Raw genomic sequence first — 17,177 nt, 5'->3', positions numbered from 1 at the left:
CGGAGTGGAAATTAAATATAAATAGTGCAAAAGGTTTGTGCGTTGTAGGTAGGAGTTCTAAATCAGTCTTTGTCTGCTGGGGTTGGAGGAACTGGGAGCTGTGGTGTACAAATGAGCCTCCAAACCACTTTGAGGCTCAGAGCTGGGTCATTCTGTAGCTCAAGATGCTCCTGAGCATGCCTCAGTTGTCCATGGGATGACGTGTCTGCAGGTCTGCAACGGTGGAGTGGATGACGTCACAGCGTGCGCCGCTACTGCCGATGGAGGAATGTAAAAAGTGACGACAATAGTGGCCGTAAACTCACGGGGCAGATAGTATGGCCCCAACCCTATGGCCAGCAGTTCAATATCAGGTTTGCAGATTTCTGCCTTCTTGACAACATGTCCAGGGTTACACCATTTAGAGTTCACAAAGACAGCGAGCCCTCCTCCAGACTTTTTACCGCTCTGTTTCTCCCTGTCTGCCTGAACTAGTGGAAAACCGGCTAGTTCCACTGAACAGTCTGGTGTAATGTCATTCAGCCATGTCTCCGTCAGACATAATATGCTGCACTCCTGATACTCTCACTGTCCGTTGACCAGGGCCGAGAGCTCGTCCATCTTCAGTGAGCGTACGTTTCCCATGACAACCGAGAGAAGACATGGCTTGTATCTCCATCACCTCTCTGTCTTCTTGGTCCTCACCAACGTGCCTGCTCTGGTTTCTCTCCTTCGTCTCCTTAACTCCACCGGGATCTCCCTCGGGCACGCGACACGTAAATCCCGATACCGTAGGAAGTCCTCACGTGAATAACCTCTGGTGTTTTGTTGTGTGGTGGTTGTTGTTGTTGTTGTTGTTGTTGTTGTCTACACATTGTTTATATTTAAAAAAAAGTTTTACAGCTAAAAATGTAAAAAAAATTAACTACCAACACTGGAGGTCTATTTACAACAAAAAACACAGTGCTATTTAAGAAGGAATAAAGAAGTAGTAAGATTTAAGGCGAAAAAATAAGAGGCGGAACGGGAGCTGTTGTGTCAAGCTGCCACTCTCTGCGGCACTTCTAGAACAGAAATGTATTAACTCCCTGTGCTGCCATGTGTACCACCTGTAACACGCATAACCAATTCCACACAGGCACACACACACATGCACACACACGTACACGCCAATTTAATGAGTTAAAAGATTAGGCTTCATATAAGTGTAAAGGTCTCAGCCAGGTCTCATTAATCCACGGTTACACTGACCTTACACTGGGCTGAAACCAGTTCGAAGCACAGGACAGGACTTGCAATGCCTTTGATTATATATTAATAGTGATGCAGAACAATGGTTTCATATTGAATGATGAGTCTAAATGCTAACAAACACGTATAAAACACAAATCTCTCAGAGGAGAGTTTAGATATGACCTATTGATAATCTCAGCAACTACTATTAACTATTTATTATACATGAAATGATACAATTGTATTGGGAGACAGACTGCAGTGAAGGCAGAGCTAGGATTACCTGACAGTCGATGGTAGAGTCAGACTCACCGTGATGAGATAATTTGGGATTGGTTTTTGTGTCAGGCATAACTGGATTTGCTTGTATTTTTCACACTTTTATATTATATTACAGGATGTCTGTGACAGAAGGACCAGAGTACACACACCGTGAAGTAAAAATGGACAGACTTTTTTAAATGTTTTAGCCATTAAATGTAAATGGCATGAAGAAAATTTGCCTCTTTTGATTCATAATGGGGAGAGCAGCTGCATCACTACACTGCTGCACAGGTTTAGAATACAATAGTTTGAGGAAACTTTAGGCGACTCAATGGAGAATCTTATCTGGCATACTGGAGTCTTGCTTTCATGTGATGCCTGCACTTTCGAAACCATTAAAGATCTAATTTCACTAGAGCAGTTTAGGGTTCTCGTGCAGTGTGAAATAGAAAAAATTATGTTTCAAGACCAAAGATCTTGACAAATGATCTTATTTCAGTGTATACACAAAAGATATGTTTAATAAATTAACCAACGTGATCCACAACTACATTTATATACAGGTCTATGCAGAAGTTTGCAAATTCGTTAACAAATAACAATGAAAAAATGTTTCAGCTTCAGCTCTTTTACAGTTGGTGTGATGTTTGTTCCCAGAAACACTAGGATCTGTTAATCAATGTAAAATAGTTTATCTCGAGACACTCATTGTCCTATGGCAGGTACTTAAATCAGTATTTAATCAATGAAGACTAGTTTGTCTCTGTACAGTACACTCTCATAAAATAAAATATTTAATTAAAGACAATATCAAAACTTTTTTTCTACAGAATGTTTTCATTAGTGTATAATTGCCGGAATAAAGGAATCTTCATGTTTTTGTTACCTTAGAATAAACCACCGTAGTTTCTCCTACACACTTCACAGCCCATTCTCATTCCCTGGTCGTCAAACAAACAACAGTGGTATACAGTTGCTGCTAGATGCAACTAAAGCCAACACACTGGTCCTTTAAATTATATTAAGGCTTAAAGTTATGCATAATTAATGGCGTTGATGCTTTTAATCTATAGAAGAAGGGCGCTTATTTGCTATCTATTCATTGTTTTAATGATGGGCCATAACAATCAGTCTTGCTCTAGTAGGCTTAGTAGACAAAGTAGGATAATTGCATATTAGACATAAAGCACAATGTCATACATCCAACAATGACTTCTCAACAGCAGTGCAGCTTTGTTTTTTCTTTTTTTCCCTTTTTTTTTTACACAGATACCATCATATCATATATGTATACACTGGTGAAATTTCAGAAGGTATGAAAAACTAGATACCATTACCATTCCAAGGAAAGACATGAATCAAATCATCTCATCCTTCCACAGTGACCTCAGCGGTCTAATTAATGCTGGGGGAGGAAGCTGTGAAGGTCCCCTTTAATCTCCCTATTATTACCATGTATTCACCCTGTGTTGTATGTAATTTGGTTTCTTTTAATGTGTACAAGTCTGTTTATCATAACAGAGTACTGGAAATGCAGCGTGTTACTACTCCATTAACAAAGTTTAAAGCCTATTACACAGACTTTATCAGTCAGTCAGTGTGTGTGTGAGCACAGGGAGGCAAAAGTCAAAATGGTCAAGTAAACCAAGGAGACACATGACTGAACTATTGAATTAAAGACCCAGGAGGTTTTTGTCTGTATGAATGTTAGAGAATGAAAACACACAGATCCCATTAAGCTCATCAGGCATCAGGTTCTTATGTGCTGGCTTGTCAACAGTCTGTGGGGAGGTCTTCACACTGTGATACACATTTGACCAAATATCAGCAAAATGAGCCTTCAAAAAACCTTCCTGTGCTGAAAGTGGGTGCTGAAAAGGGATTATTTTCAAGGACAAGGACTGTCATATGGTCAGTGAATTGCTGACCTCACAATTCTGGAATCTAAAATGCATTTTGAGTTGAGTCTGAACAAACCCCTATACCAGGGATCTCAAACTCAAATTGGCTTGGGGTCACTGCTCATCTCATAGGAGTAGTTAATGTTTAATGACAAAGGACAATATTCTGAAAATATTTCCATTACTAACATCATACTTAACCAAATGTAAACAGCAGTTTCTATACATTTTTCGATCATCTTTACCACTGGTGGTAAAGGCCATCACAAACAGAAACTCATTCATTGAGGCCTTCTCTCCATGCTGAATGAATAAAGGGACTTGATTCATCACACTGGGTTCGTAAATTCTTCAGAGAACTAGCAACTTTCAATATTGTGGAAGAATTTCTCCTACAAACCTTTAGGGAGATCCTATTTTTGCTGTAAGTGTGTTTAGTGCATAACACTCTTCACAACTAAACTAATCATAGTAGTTCAATTCAATTCAATTCAATTTTATTTGTATAGCGCCAATTCATAACAGAAGTTATCTCAGGACACTTTTCAAATAACGCAGGTCTAGATGGTACTCCTTATTATTTATTATCCTTTTGTAACACAGGGAGTCACTTACCGGTGCACTGCTGCATATGCTAACTGTACTAAATGCTGCCACTAGCTGGTAAGTGGTCCTATTAGCGGACTCTACCTGCACTTGGAAGCCAAAGGACAGGATAGTTTAAACACTACTAGTGTAGAAGTGGGGGGCCCAGTGCCAAATACTGCCAAGGAGTGGGGCCAGAATGAGCGACAGAATGGGAGCGCAGTGGACCAACGGAGGCCAGTTAATTTACAGCAGCTCCGAACAAGACTATGACTCTGGGGTCATGAAACAAAGGAAGAGGAGATTGTAGCAAGTTGCTTTGTAATTAACAGTTAGCATTATACATCATTCATCACACTGATAATGACTTCTAGTTGACTTGGAAAACCTTTCCAGTCTGGGACAGCCCTAGTATTCACTGATGGAAGTCTTACTGGACACCCTCTCCACATTTAAGAGTAGGCTTAAGACGTTCCTCTTTAATAAAGATTATAGTTAGGGCTGGATCAGGTGAGTCCTGAACCGTCCTTTAGTTATGCTACTATAGGCCTAGACTGCGGGGAGACTTCCCATGATGCACTGACCTCCTCTCTTAATGCATGTTACTAACTTCACTTCTTCCCCGGAGTTTTTGTGCTTTCTCGTCTCGCAGGTTCTCATGGATCCTTGTTGTGCCTGCTGCTGTGGTCCTGCTTGACCCACACTGCCAATATTATTATTATTATTATTATTATTATTATTATTATTATTATTCATTCCCCCATCATCATCACCCCCTCTCTCTAACCTCAACTGGTGGAGGCCACCCACCTAGAGCCAGGGTCTGTCTGAGGTTTCTCAGGTGGGAACTGTTGGGTCTCTGTAAGTAATGTTATAAGGAGTTCGGTCTAGATCTGCTCTATCTGAAAAGTGTCCTAAGAGAACTTTGTTTTTCTTTTTCTTTAATAGTTTCTTTTCTTCTACCAGGTGACCAGACTTATCTGCAGTTTTGCACTTCATTATGAAATGCAGCAAAACCCACAATGCTCACCAATAATGACAGTCTCACCATGCTAACAGTCAGCATCTTTCTATTCTCATTCTTGTAATAAACAGAAATAAATAAAAACACAGTCTGAGGCACTGAAGAATGATTTTCAAAAATCCTGACTTGCAATAAAGCTAGAAATACTGTGTCAGCTCCTTCAATTGCTCCTGAATCTGTAATCATCCTGCACTGCCATATCCCAAGTCCATTAAAGCCATTTACCCTCTGGCCTCTCTCTGCAGGCAAAAGCAATAAATCTCTTGTTGAATATAATAATAATAATAATAATAATAATAATAATGATAAAAAAACACAATAAAAAAGGAGATTGTCAGCAGCTGCTAAAATGACAGATTAAATGTTAATATTTATAATACTCAATAATCTGCTGTCGCAGAGACACTGAACTGTGTGTGTTTATTTCTCCTGATGTGCACTGGCTTAGAACTGCAGTTCGTCTCTGGCTGCTGCACAGTTGCTGCCCACTGCTTCTAAAGCCTAGGTTGGGTTAAATACTAAATGGACTGCACTTATCTAGCACCTTTCTAGTCTTCTGACCACACAAAGTACTTTTACACTACATGTTATATTAACCCAATCACATACATACATTCATACAACGTCATGCCCCCGCCCCTTTTAGATGGAAACAGTCCCTTGAATTTGCCAATTTATTAGCATAAAATAAGAATACTGTATTGCTTTATAGGAGCCTAAACCCTATGGCCAGTTAGGCAAACAATTCAATTCAATTCAACTCAATTTAATTGTATAGCGCCAATCCATAACAGAAGTTATCTCAGGACACTTTCCAAATAGAGCAGGTGTAGACCGAACTCTTTAAAACATTATTTACAGAGACCCAACAGTACCACCATGAGCAAGCACTTGGCGAAAAGGGCAAGGAAAACTGCCTGTTAAAAGGCAGAAACCTAGGACAGATCCTTCGGCTCTAGGTGGGTGGTCGTCTGTCTCGACCAGTTGGGGTGAGAGAGAGACAGAGAGAGAGAGAGAGAGAGAGAGAGAGAGAGAGAGAGAGAGAGACAGACAGAGACAGACAGACAGACAGACAGACAGACAGACAGGTGCACAGCAACAACAGTATTGGTAATGGCAATCTAGCAGGACCATGGCAGGAGATTCCACCAGGATCGATAAGAACCTGCGAGACAAGAAAGCACAAGAACTCCGGGGAAGAAGTGAAGTTAGTAACATGCATTAATGGGACATGAATGAGTGCAGAAAGAGAGGAAGGGAGGAGCTCAATGCACCCTGGGAAGTCCCCTGATAGTCTAGGCCTATAGCAGCATAACTAAGGGATGGTTCAGGACTCACCTGATCCAGCCCTAACTATAAGCTTTATCAAAGAGGAATGTCTTAAGTCTACTCTTGAATGTGGAGAGGGTGTCTGCCTCCCGAACCACAACTGGAAGCTGGTTCCACAGAAGAGGAGCTTGGTAACTGAAGGCTCTGGCTCCTGTTCTACTTTTAGAGACTATAGGAACCACAAGTAGCCCAGCATTCAGAGAACGTAGTGTTCTAGAGGGGTAATAGGGTACTATGAGCTCTTTGTTGTTGTTATGTCACTGGTGATCAACGATCTTTGTCGTTATATAAAAAATAATAATAAAGAAATAGGAGTTGATGAGTGTCCTTTCAGTCCGCCTCCATCAAAGTGGAATAATCTAAGATACACAACTACCTAACTGAATCTCATATTACTGACATCTTTCCTCACTAAGAACAAATATTTCTGTTTTGGTCGTCTGTCTAATATGACGTTACTGTAAACTAATACTACTGTGTGACTATTACCAGACCTACCTATATACCTATATACCAGACGAGAGAAGTAGAAAACAGGTCCGTTTTAGCTCCACTTCCTACATTACTTTAGTAAAGTGGTAGGTGTTTATGAGGATCATTGTTCGAAGGTAGGTCAGCTCAATTTATGTCAAATAGTAAGGTTAAAATATCCTCTGCTCCCAGCGTTTTTTTTTCTTTTGAGTGGACAGACTGTCGAACAAAACTCATCATTAGCTTACCTGTGAAGTGTTTACCACAGATTTACAAATATTGACAATTACAAAAACTGCCATGTCCCACAGTTTACTATTTATCATCTCTGCGGATGGCCTGAAGCCACAGATCTCTTTTACTGTCCTTTGTGCTTTTGGGAAAGTAAAGAAAACTGGATACTGGGTTTCCTTTATTGTTTAATGAGTAAAATATGAAGCTTTTAGGAGTGACATATGCCTGCTCTCATCTATCGGGAACAATGTGGGGCTCAGTATCTTGCTCAAGGACACTTCAGCATGCAGCGGGAGGAGCCAAGCTTCTACCTCCTGAGCCACAGCCAATTAAAGGCACAGAAAAAAAAATCTCTACGGGGATCAATAAAGGCTAATACAAATGAAGACGAAATTATTAGCCCCCTATGAAAATTTCTTTTTTTTTTTAAGTATTTCCCAAGTGCTATTAAACAGAGCAAATAATTTTTAACATAGCTTTTTCAAACATCCTAGTTTTATTTTGGATGCTTACATTATTTTACTTTGCACACAGAAACAAAATTGTTTCACAAAAACCAAAAACTACCAGGGTAAAAATTATCAGCCCCCTTAAGAACTGACCTTTTTATTGAGCCATAGCACTGTTGTGCAATGCTGTGCTTTAACTTTGTAATGCTCAAAGCTTGTAAAATAAATTCAAAACTGAGGGTTATCTCCCAATTTACACACAGTATAAAAACTTCAGTAAGGGTTTGAGCTGTCACAACAGAAATCAGTATAGACCAGAGAAAAAGAATTGTTGATGCTCACAAAGCAGGAGAAGGATATACAAAGTTATCACAGCGTTTCCAAGTGTCAAGAACTGGAGTGAGAAGTATCATCAAGAAATTCAAAGAGAGCCACACAGTACAGAACAAGCCTGGCAGAGGTAGGAAGTGAAAGATTTCAAAGACCCTGGAAAGAAAACTAGTGAGAGATGTGTCTAAAGACCCCAGAACAACTGCCAAGACACTAATGAATGACTTAGCCAAGTAGGGAATTGTAGTCTCAAAGAAGACAATCACTAGAGCTCTGCACAGGAATGGACTGCAAGGTTGCAGACCAAGAAAAACTCCACTTCTGCAGAAGAGACACCTTCAAGCCAGACTGAAGTATGCTAAAGACAACCTGGAGAAAGATTATGCATACTGGAAGCATGTCCAGAAGACCGAAGTGAACGTTATTGACTGGCCTGCACAAAGCCCTGACTTGAACCTAATTGAAAATCTGTGGGGTGAACTGAAGACCAAGGTCCATGCCAAAAGGCCATCAAATCTGGAGGAGCTTGAGAGATATGCCAAAGAAGAATGGGCTGGGATTCCTCAGGATAATGTGTCAGAGACTTGTTGAAAACTACAACAAACGACTGCAGGCTGTTATCCAGCAAAAAGGTTACACAATTGACTATTAGCATCAGGGGGGCTAATAATTTTGACCCTGGTAGTTTTTGGTTTTTGTGAAATAATTTCGTTTCTGTGTGCTAGCTATGTTAAAAATGCTTTGCTCTGTTTAATAGCACTTGGTAAATATTTTAAAAAAAATGAAATTTTCAAAGGGGGGCTAATAATTTCGTCCTCATGTGTATTACTTTTTAAGGAGGCACATCCACAAAATAGAGCAGGATAAAGAACATTATCACACAAGAAATAAACAAATTCCACTTAACCACATTATGTACAATACTTGGTTGATCTACTTATTTTCCTGAAGCTGTTACATCGCTAGACTTCATAGATCAAGTTGGTAAGTAAAATCCTGCCATAACTGACACTTATGATGATTATAAATTCAATACAGAGTTCCATACCATCTTTAGTGTAGAGAGAAATCTCCACCTTCCTCTCCTCTGCTCCCAGCAGAGCTTTAGCCATCTGGGCCACTGCTGGTCTCTTGGTGTGTGGTCCATACAGGAAGCTACAGGTACAGGGCTTCTGCATGATCTCCGCACGGGTGTAACCACACATCCCACAGAAGGCATCATTACAGAAGATGATAGCGCAATTCTCCACCTGTGCGTTGGCAATGATAAACTTTCGATCTTTGGAGGAAGAGAAAAGAAATGAGAAGAGGGATTAGGAAGAAAAAAAACTTAAATAAACAATTAATGTAACAATTTCCCAAGGTGTTGAATGAAATCCCCAAATGTCCTCAAAGTTTAAACTCACAGCACACACACACACACACACACACACACACACACTGACTGAAACTTAAAAATGACATTGTTGGACCTTAAAAAATGGCACCCCCAAATAGTCTCAGAATATAAAACGGCTACACAGACACAGCGCCTGAGCATTGCCAGTTCCACATTCTAAATCCTTCTTAGGCACACAAGGAGAAGTTTTCATGGCTAGTTGGTAACACCATTGAATATCTCTAATTTTTTCTCTCTCTCTTTCTTTTTTCAACTTGTATTTTTGAATACCCTTTTCTGCAAGAAAAATCGAATGAACAAGAGATACTGACCAATATAATCCACTTATATATTGTTTTTAAATCTAAAACAAAAAGGAGAGTTTATGTCGTTTTGAAATCCCCCCTGCTGTCATTCCAGTAGTGAAATTATACAGTTAACACTGTACTTACTCTGTCCCTCGAATTTGCGGATGATGGTATCCAGGAAAGTGTTTTGGGGCGCCACATGGCCCCGTCTCACCGGCATGGTTCGGACCCAGTGCTGGAGCCTCCTTCGGCTGTGATTGGCAGAAACCCGAACTGTCCAGATCTGTCTGACGCTGCTCGATCACACACTTTGTCTTTCTGGGTTCGAAGCCTCTGGTCACAGTCCGCCACGTCCTCCCTTACCCTCTTTCTCATTCTCTCCTCCTCCCGTGCTCTCTCCATCCTGGTCGGCCGTTAATCTGAATCCTCGACTCCGATTGGTCCGGGCAACAGGTAGGTTATATACATGATTTATATATAAAACTGTTAGCAGCAGCCATTAAAGCTACTACTATTGCTGCTTCTGATACTGCAATTACCACCATATCATAATGTAATCCTGTATAATATGATAACATAAAATCAGTTGCCATGTGGTTGAAAATTCGGTGAAAGGCAGTGGGTAGAAAAATTTAAATTGCAGCAGGAATTTCTTTTATCCCGGTGGTGTCATTTATATAGCAGAATGTGTACTATAGTTGCTGGGTTTTACGTAATCAATTAAATTTTTTGTATAGCACATTTCATACAGGTTTGTGCTGTTCAAAGTGCTTCACAGCTGACCGACAAGCCGATAAAACCATGTGGAGAATAATAGAGAGAAATAAAAACTAAATAAAATATTATTAAAAAACATGACAAAAATGACAAAATAGATTTAACAGAATAAATAGTGTTGAATAAAAGCTATATTAGAATCTAAATCAGAGGGATTAAGAAGAAAATTTTACAATGAAATACAATAAAAATAAGTGAATAAAATAAAGAAAATATTGTCTAAAAATATTTTTTTAATTAAAAGTCAGCCTGAAGAGGTTGATTTTGAGTTTTAGTAATAGATAACCAGGAAGTCCCTTGATATGAAAACTCTTTTCCTGTGGGAGACCTGGCCATAACAGCACACCCCTTAAGCAGTAAATAAAATGGGCACCAGCATGCAGAAAGTCGTGATGCAGTGACACTTTACCATGTTTTGTCCAGTGGAAGATCACCGCAGCTCCTGACCTGGCCTATGCTGTCTAAGAAGACAAGGAAACACTCTCCAAAATCTTGACGCCTGAGGGTAGAGCCCTTTCCTGAGCCTCTTAGTGCTGCTCACCTGTGCACACAGCTGCTCCTGATCACCACCCAGCCCGGCTCTTATACTGCCCCTCACCATTCACTCGTAGCCAGATAGTTCTTTGTACTCATGCAAGACCTTCAAGCGTTGTTCGGACAGAGCTCCCGGTTTTCTTACCTGCCTGCTTCTGACCATCCTGCCTCATCTCTGCCCCGGATATCGCCTCAGCCTTCTTTCCCCGACCACAAGCTTGGGTTCTCCGTTCCTGGTTTCTGTCTGCCTCTCTCCTGGGCTGTTTGGTGTTTCCCAACAACGACTACACAGCGTGAGTTCGACCATCTCCTCTCCTCTGAGTTTGCGTGGTTCAGAGACATTGCCACACACACCATCATGTGTGCACACTCACCTGATGACTCTTCGACTCCTCGCCTGGCTACGACTCTCCCTTGCCTGGCTACGACTCTGCGGTGCTGTTTTCTGTACCAGGCATTGATGTTCCCTTTCCCCATTGATCTTAAGAGGGGGGTAGTTCCTCCCCTGCAGGCCACTATCCGCTCCTTGCTGACATTGTCCTGACACCAGCAGGTGCTTCCTTCAGATAGATCTTTTCATTGTTATCAGTGATCAGGCCCACCACAAAATCAGGTTAATAGTAGTTTTTTAGACCTTCTTGGGTCTTCTCCGTCATGAGAACTTTTGTTACATACAAAAGTGAATGTTAAAATAACAGTTTGACTATGGGTTGGAAACACAGGCCAGAAATTACAATACCAAAGCCTTAAGTGTGAGTGGCTGTTGAACCTCTAGATACACACTTTGCTGCCTTTTTTGAAAACTTTATTTATAGATTTTATACAAAATTGTGCACAAAAACATTGCATCAACAGTACCATTTCAGAATGCAGAGAGGAAAAAACATATATTTTCAGAGTATTACAAATCTTAATCTGCTCATAATTTAAAAAATATATTATTTTTTATTATTTTTTAAATTTATAATAAAACATCCATACAAATGATGCGTCCAGGCTTGTACAGTCCCAACAGTACTAAATCTAGACACTCATGCTATAAGGGAGCACAGATTTGGTCTGAGTTAAAAATGGCTGTCAGTTGAGCCACTGAGAGTATACTACATTTTATATAGGTGGAGAAACTGTATATTATCTCTAATCCACTGGATATGTGATATGGGTGATTTTTGCTTCCATTTCAACAGAATAGACTTTTTTTTCACAGCCCTCATCTTGGCATGAAATAGTATAATAATAATAATAATAATAATAATAATAATAAACACAGGTGATACTATGATACTATTAAGTTTCCATTCCATTCAGGTCAAACAGAGTCGGGGTGCTACAATAGATGAGAACAGCCATTTGTCACTTTCTTGTCTTCAGAATGAAACGACCATTCCTAAAAGTTTCGGCGCCGCATTATGCACATTGAACAATAAGAAAAAACTGTTTACAATTTTCTTTACTTCCCCAAAGAGCGAAGGACAGTTAAAGAAATGTGGGGATTCAGGCCATCCATAGAAGATAAAAATGGTGTGGAGCAGAGGGTATTTTAACCTTAATAATTCACAAACTGAGCTGACCTACCTTCTAATAATGAACCTTGTGAACAGCATAAACTAACTAAAAGCATAAACGACTGTTTTCTTCTTTTGTTGGCTCGTAGGTAAAAACAGGCCAAGAAAAGGTCATTTACATGTTTGGATAAAGGTATGGTATGGACACACCCAAAATTGCTGGTAGAGGGGAGGGTTCAAATCGTATTCCAAATACCTCAGTAAAAATCTCAAAGACGGAGGTCCAATAAAGGGACCGTCCAGAAAGTATGAATAAGAGGGCCTATGTGTGATTTACATCTGTTACAATTCAATCAGGATACATCTTAGAAAGCCTTTCAAGGCGATGTACCACTTTAAACTGTGAGGACTCTATCTATCTAGAACAGACTTCCAAACATCCTCTTAGAGTTCAACTTCTAAATAATTTTCCCAATGAAACTTACATATATCAAGTGAAGGGCAGATAATGGCTAAAGGATGGCAAATATTCTCGAGATAGCCCCTTTACTCTGAGGATTAATTTCACACTTCATTGTCAGTAACAGTATACTGTAACAAAAGTTTTGGTGTCCTGGATTTTGGTCTCAGAGTAATCCATTAGTATTTGTCTATTTAGGCCAGTGGTTTTCAACAGTGCATTGTCGAGAAATAGAAATGTTAACCACATCACATTTTTAGAAGTTGTAATAACAAGGAAAGAAATACAGTTGGCCTTTTTGATTGATTTTCATTTATAGTAATCTTAGTTTGATCACTGATTGACTACAAAGTCTAAACACCCTTGATTTGTAATCTTTCAAACCTAAAAAATAAATACAAATCCTAGGACCCTCAAGACAAAACTCTCTCAAATTGGGGGTCTGTTGTCTAATGTCAATCTATTGCAGGGGTACTTCACATGAATCACTTACACCTTAAATGATTTTCATGCACTTTGAACATTCTCCCAAAACACACAACACACAAAAAGGTAGAATTAAAAGTTCAAACGTAGATTTTTTTTTTAAAGCACATAACCTGAATCTTAATACAAAACAATTTTCTTCTCATTCATTTGATGGTTTAAATTTTACTTCAAGGATGCTGTCAGACCAACACTGGCACAGTGTCAAAGGTTAGTTTAGAATTCATAAGAAATAATCCTCCTGTGAAGTAGACATCCATTCTGAAGTTGAGCCTTGCAACAAAAAAACTTACAAGTGCTGACATGACACCAGTATATGGGGTCTCAAAACCCAAACCCAAAACTGTCTTCCTTCTGTAGTCTCATATTTGTTCAGCGTCCTGGACAGACATCACCTGAAATCCAAGAAATGTCCAGGTCTTCTGATAAGAACAGACCAGACTGACTGCTGATGCAGTGAATAGGACAGGATATCAACGCGCCTGACTGGATTTTCCCAGAATTCTGTGCAACTCTGGGGACATCAGGAAAGGTTTTTCCGAACTACCATCATTCCTTTCCAAGTCATCACCTAGTAGGACGGAAGAATGGATGGATGGATGAAGGGGAAGCATGGGAGAGAAAGCAGGTATGGACGGATGATGGATAGATGGATTATAGTAAATGGATGGAGTGATTAATGATAATATGAAATATTGGATGAATGGGGTCAAGGATGCAGTCAAGTTTGAGAACAAAGGACAAATTGAGATATGGATGGGAAGAAGAACAGCAGGAAAACGGGGATTTTAAATGAAGGAGAGACAAAAAGAGCTTAATTAGATAGAGGTTAACAGCCACATGCAAAGGAGACGAACATTAAAGGTTAAAGACTACAGCATTCAGTAAAATTTGAGATGTGCAGAAACCCAGCCTTGACCTTGTTGAAACATCCAACCAAATAATAAGACCATAAGAAGAAAATATATTTAGAAAATCAAATTAAAAATGAAAAAGGTCCAGTGTGTAGGATTTAGTGGCATCAAGTAGTGCTTGTAGATCACAACTCCCTCACTTCACCCTCCTTTTCCATGAGTGTAGGAAAAACTATGGTGGCTGTGAAAAGTGCGAAAAACACAAACAGCCACTGTCTAGTGCCAGTGCTTAGTTTGTCCATTCTGGGCTACTGTAGAAACATGGTGGTGGAAGTTAACCCGTCTAAGGTAACAAAAAGACAATGATTCTTATTTTCAGGTGATTATACACTAATTAAAACATACATGATTTATATTCCATTTCTGCCAATACCCCTAAATGTTACACACTGGACCTTTAATACATACTATTGGATGGATTCATTTATCCAGAGCTCTAACAGTATCTTGAGTTGACCAATTTAAATCCATTGCTATTTTCAGAATAAATTAATTTAAGCTAATTAGAAATGCACATCAGTGATAGTATATATGTTTTCATGAAAAACTATTTCACATTTTGAAATTGTATTTTTTTGCCACCTTTTTTTTTAACACAGGGCCACGGAGTAAGGATATGAATGGATAGAGGGGCGTGTCAGTGATCCAGGGATTAATTATTTTATTATGTTAACAATCACTGAATTACTTGTGATACTGAAGAATAATTTATACTAGATGGAGACACCTCAGTCACTGTAAGTGGTGCTGATTCTAGCAGCAAGTATTTGTTCTGATCATGAAAGTCATGGCTGTGAGATGCTGTGCATATTCTAAAAAGGCTGGAAGTTCTCCACAGATTACTTGCTCCCAATGCTGTATGTTAATTGACATTTTTACTTAAGTAAACACTAATCAAGACCTTTTCCTTTTTCATTGATGGCCCAGTTTAAACCAGTCTGTTTTCATTACAATCACTGTACTTACAGAAGCAGAGGAAGAGTGTGTCAACACATGTGGCATAGACGCTGAAGAAACCATGAGCAATCAGGTAAGAACCTATCACCACCGTCTGATATGGGACACACAGAGGTTAGATTAACTCCAGCAGTACTGCAGATCTGATCACAGACAACAAGAAACCTAAGACATAGCCATTTTGAGTGTTATTGGTTATGTAGTTTGGGTTAACAAACTTTGCTGTACTGTATACATTTTATATATGTATAATTTGTATTTTCATGTCCAGTGCATTGCTTCTTGGTTATTTAACCTAAATGCGCTATGATTCGAACAGTGTTAGCTAATATGGGTTCGAGTCGAACACTTCCAGCTTGGCGCACTTTCCGGTCTTTTCGTGGGCGACGATCGCCACTTAATGTAAGTCCAAGTAATTTCTACATTTTGCAGAATCTAGATGTGGATTTTCATACACATACATCAACATTTACATGTATGATTATTATATGAAAGTTACTTTAAGAGGGAAAGCCGCAAGATTAGCTTAGATTGCGACGATACAGCCCACTTTTAAAGTCTGTCTCTATTTTCACTGAACAGCTTAAAATAAGCACTCATGTGGGTACATATTGTAGCTAGGTTTACACTGATTTGTCTAGCTAATGAAAATGTATTGTATGATACAATCTGTGGTCGAGGTGGGCGGAGGCAAAAAAAATTGATGTCTGGGAAAAAAGTTACAGACGCTGTCTAAAGATATAGATATTGTTACTCTAGATGGCATTACCTAGGCCTCTAGCACCACTGTCAGGAATCTTGGAGTTATCTTTGATCAGGATTTGTCTTTTAACTCCCACATGAAGCAGACCTCTAGGACTGCCTTCTTTCATTTACGTAATATTACAAAAATTAGACACATAATATCACAGACAGATGCAGAAAAACTAATCCATGCATTTGTTACTTCAAGGCTGGATTACTGCAACTCTTTATTATCAGTTTGCCCCAATAAGTCCATTAAAACGCTCCAATTAATTCAGAACGCTGCAGCACGAGTACTGACAGGAACTAGAAAAAGAGATCACATCTCTCCTGTACTAGCTTCTCTGCACTGGCTCCCTGTAAAATGTAGAATAGAATTTAAAATCCTCCTCCTTACCTATAAAGCTCTTCATGGTCAGGCCCCTTCATATCTTAAAGAGCTCATAGTACCCTATTACCCCTCTAGAACACTACGTTCTCTGAATGCTGGGCTACTTGTGGTTCCTATAGTCTCTAAAGGTAGAACAGGAGCCAGAGCCTTCAGTTACCAAGCTCCTCTCCTGTGGAACCAGCTTCCAGTTGTGGTTCAGGAGGCAGACACCCTCACCACATTTAAGAGTAGGCTTAAGACATTCCTCTTTGATAAAGCTTATATTGAGGGCTGGATCAGGTGAGTCCTGAACCATCCCTTAGTTATGCTGCTATAGGCCTAGACTATCAGGGGATTTCCCATGGTGCACTGAGCTCCTCTCTTCCTCTCTCTTTCTGCACTCATTCATGTTCCATTAATGCATGTTACTAACTTCACTTCTTCCCCGGAGTTCTTGTGCTTTCTCGTCTTGCAGGTTCTTATCGATCCTGGTGGAGCCTCCTGCCATGGTCCTGCTAGATTGCCATTGCCAATACTGTTGTTGCTGTGCACCTCTCTCTCTCTCTCTCTCTCTCTCTCACCCACCCCAACTGGTCGAGGCAGACGACCACCCACCTAGAGCCGAAGGATCTGTCCTAGGTTTCTGCCTTTTAACAGGCAGTTTTTCCTTGCCCTTGTCGCCTAGTGCTTGCTCATGGTGGTACTGTTGGGTCTCTGTAAATAATGTTTTAAAGAGTTCGGTCTAGACCTACTCTATTTGAAAAGTGTCCTGAGATAACTTCTGTTATGAATTGGCGCTATACAAATAAAATTGAATTGAAAATTGAACTGAAAGGCGAACAAAGGCACAGAGCAAATGCAGCGTTATTTTTTTTAAATCTGTGAACTATCATGGTACACATGAAGATTTAATGCGAAAATATGTTCGAATTAGCTATTCAGAAG

General features: G+C 39.7%; 3 protein-coding genes across 4 annotated transcripts in view; 1 reads left to right on the top strand and 2 right to left on the bottom strand.

The window, feature by feature from the left end:
• Positions 1–6,075, top strand: part of si:ch211-207d6.2 (sickle tail protein homolog) — a 286,466-nt gene extending 280,391 nt beyond the window's left edge. Inside the window, exon 26 of the transcript XR_007886088.1 lies at positions 6,059–6,075. The gene's annotated coding sequence lies outside the window, so the exon portion shown is untranslated. The remainder of the gene's footprint in view (positions 1–6,058) is intronic.
• LOC127369657 (potassium voltage-gated channel subfamily H member 6-like) overlaps positions 1–10,026 on the bottom strand; it is a 61,361-nt gene extending 51,335 nt beyond the window's left edge. The window contains exons 1-2 of the mRNA XM_051411227.1: positions 9,630–10,026; positions 8,848–9,078 (exon numbers count right to left, since the gene is read on the bottom strand). Coding sequence (XP_051267187.1) covers positions 8,848–9,078; positions 9,630–9,705 — 307 coding nt within the window. The 5' untranslated portion in view covers positions 9,706–10,026. The remainder of the gene's footprint in view (positions 1–8,847; positions 9,079–9,629) is intronic.
• A 1,565-nt stretch (positions 10,027–11,591) lies between these two features.
• Positions 11,592–17,177, bottom strand: part of LOC127369764 (choline transporter-like protein 5-A) — a 70,053-nt gene continuing 64,467 nt past the window's right edge. For both annotated transcript variants that reach the window (XM_051411500.1, XM_051411507.1), the window contains 2 exons: positions 15,128–15,212; positions 11,592–13,818 (listed from right to left, as the gene is read on the bottom strand). In XM_051411500.1, the coding sequence (XP_051267460.1) occupies positions 13,721–13,818; positions 15,128–15,212 (183 nt within the window). In that variant the 3' untranslated portion in view covers positions 11,592–13,720. The remainder of the gene's footprint in view (positions 13,819–15,127; positions 15,213–17,177) is intronic.

Source organism: Dicentrarchus labrax, unplaced genomic scaffold (genome assembly GCF_905237075.1).
Source record: "Dicentrarchus labrax unplaced genomic scaffold, dlabrax2021, whole genome shotgun sequence".
Lineage (NCBI taxonomy): Eukaryota > Metazoa > Chordata > Actinopteri > Moronidae > Dicentrarchus > Dicentrarchus labrax.
This window is presented reverse-complemented; position numbering and strand designations above follow the sequence as displayed.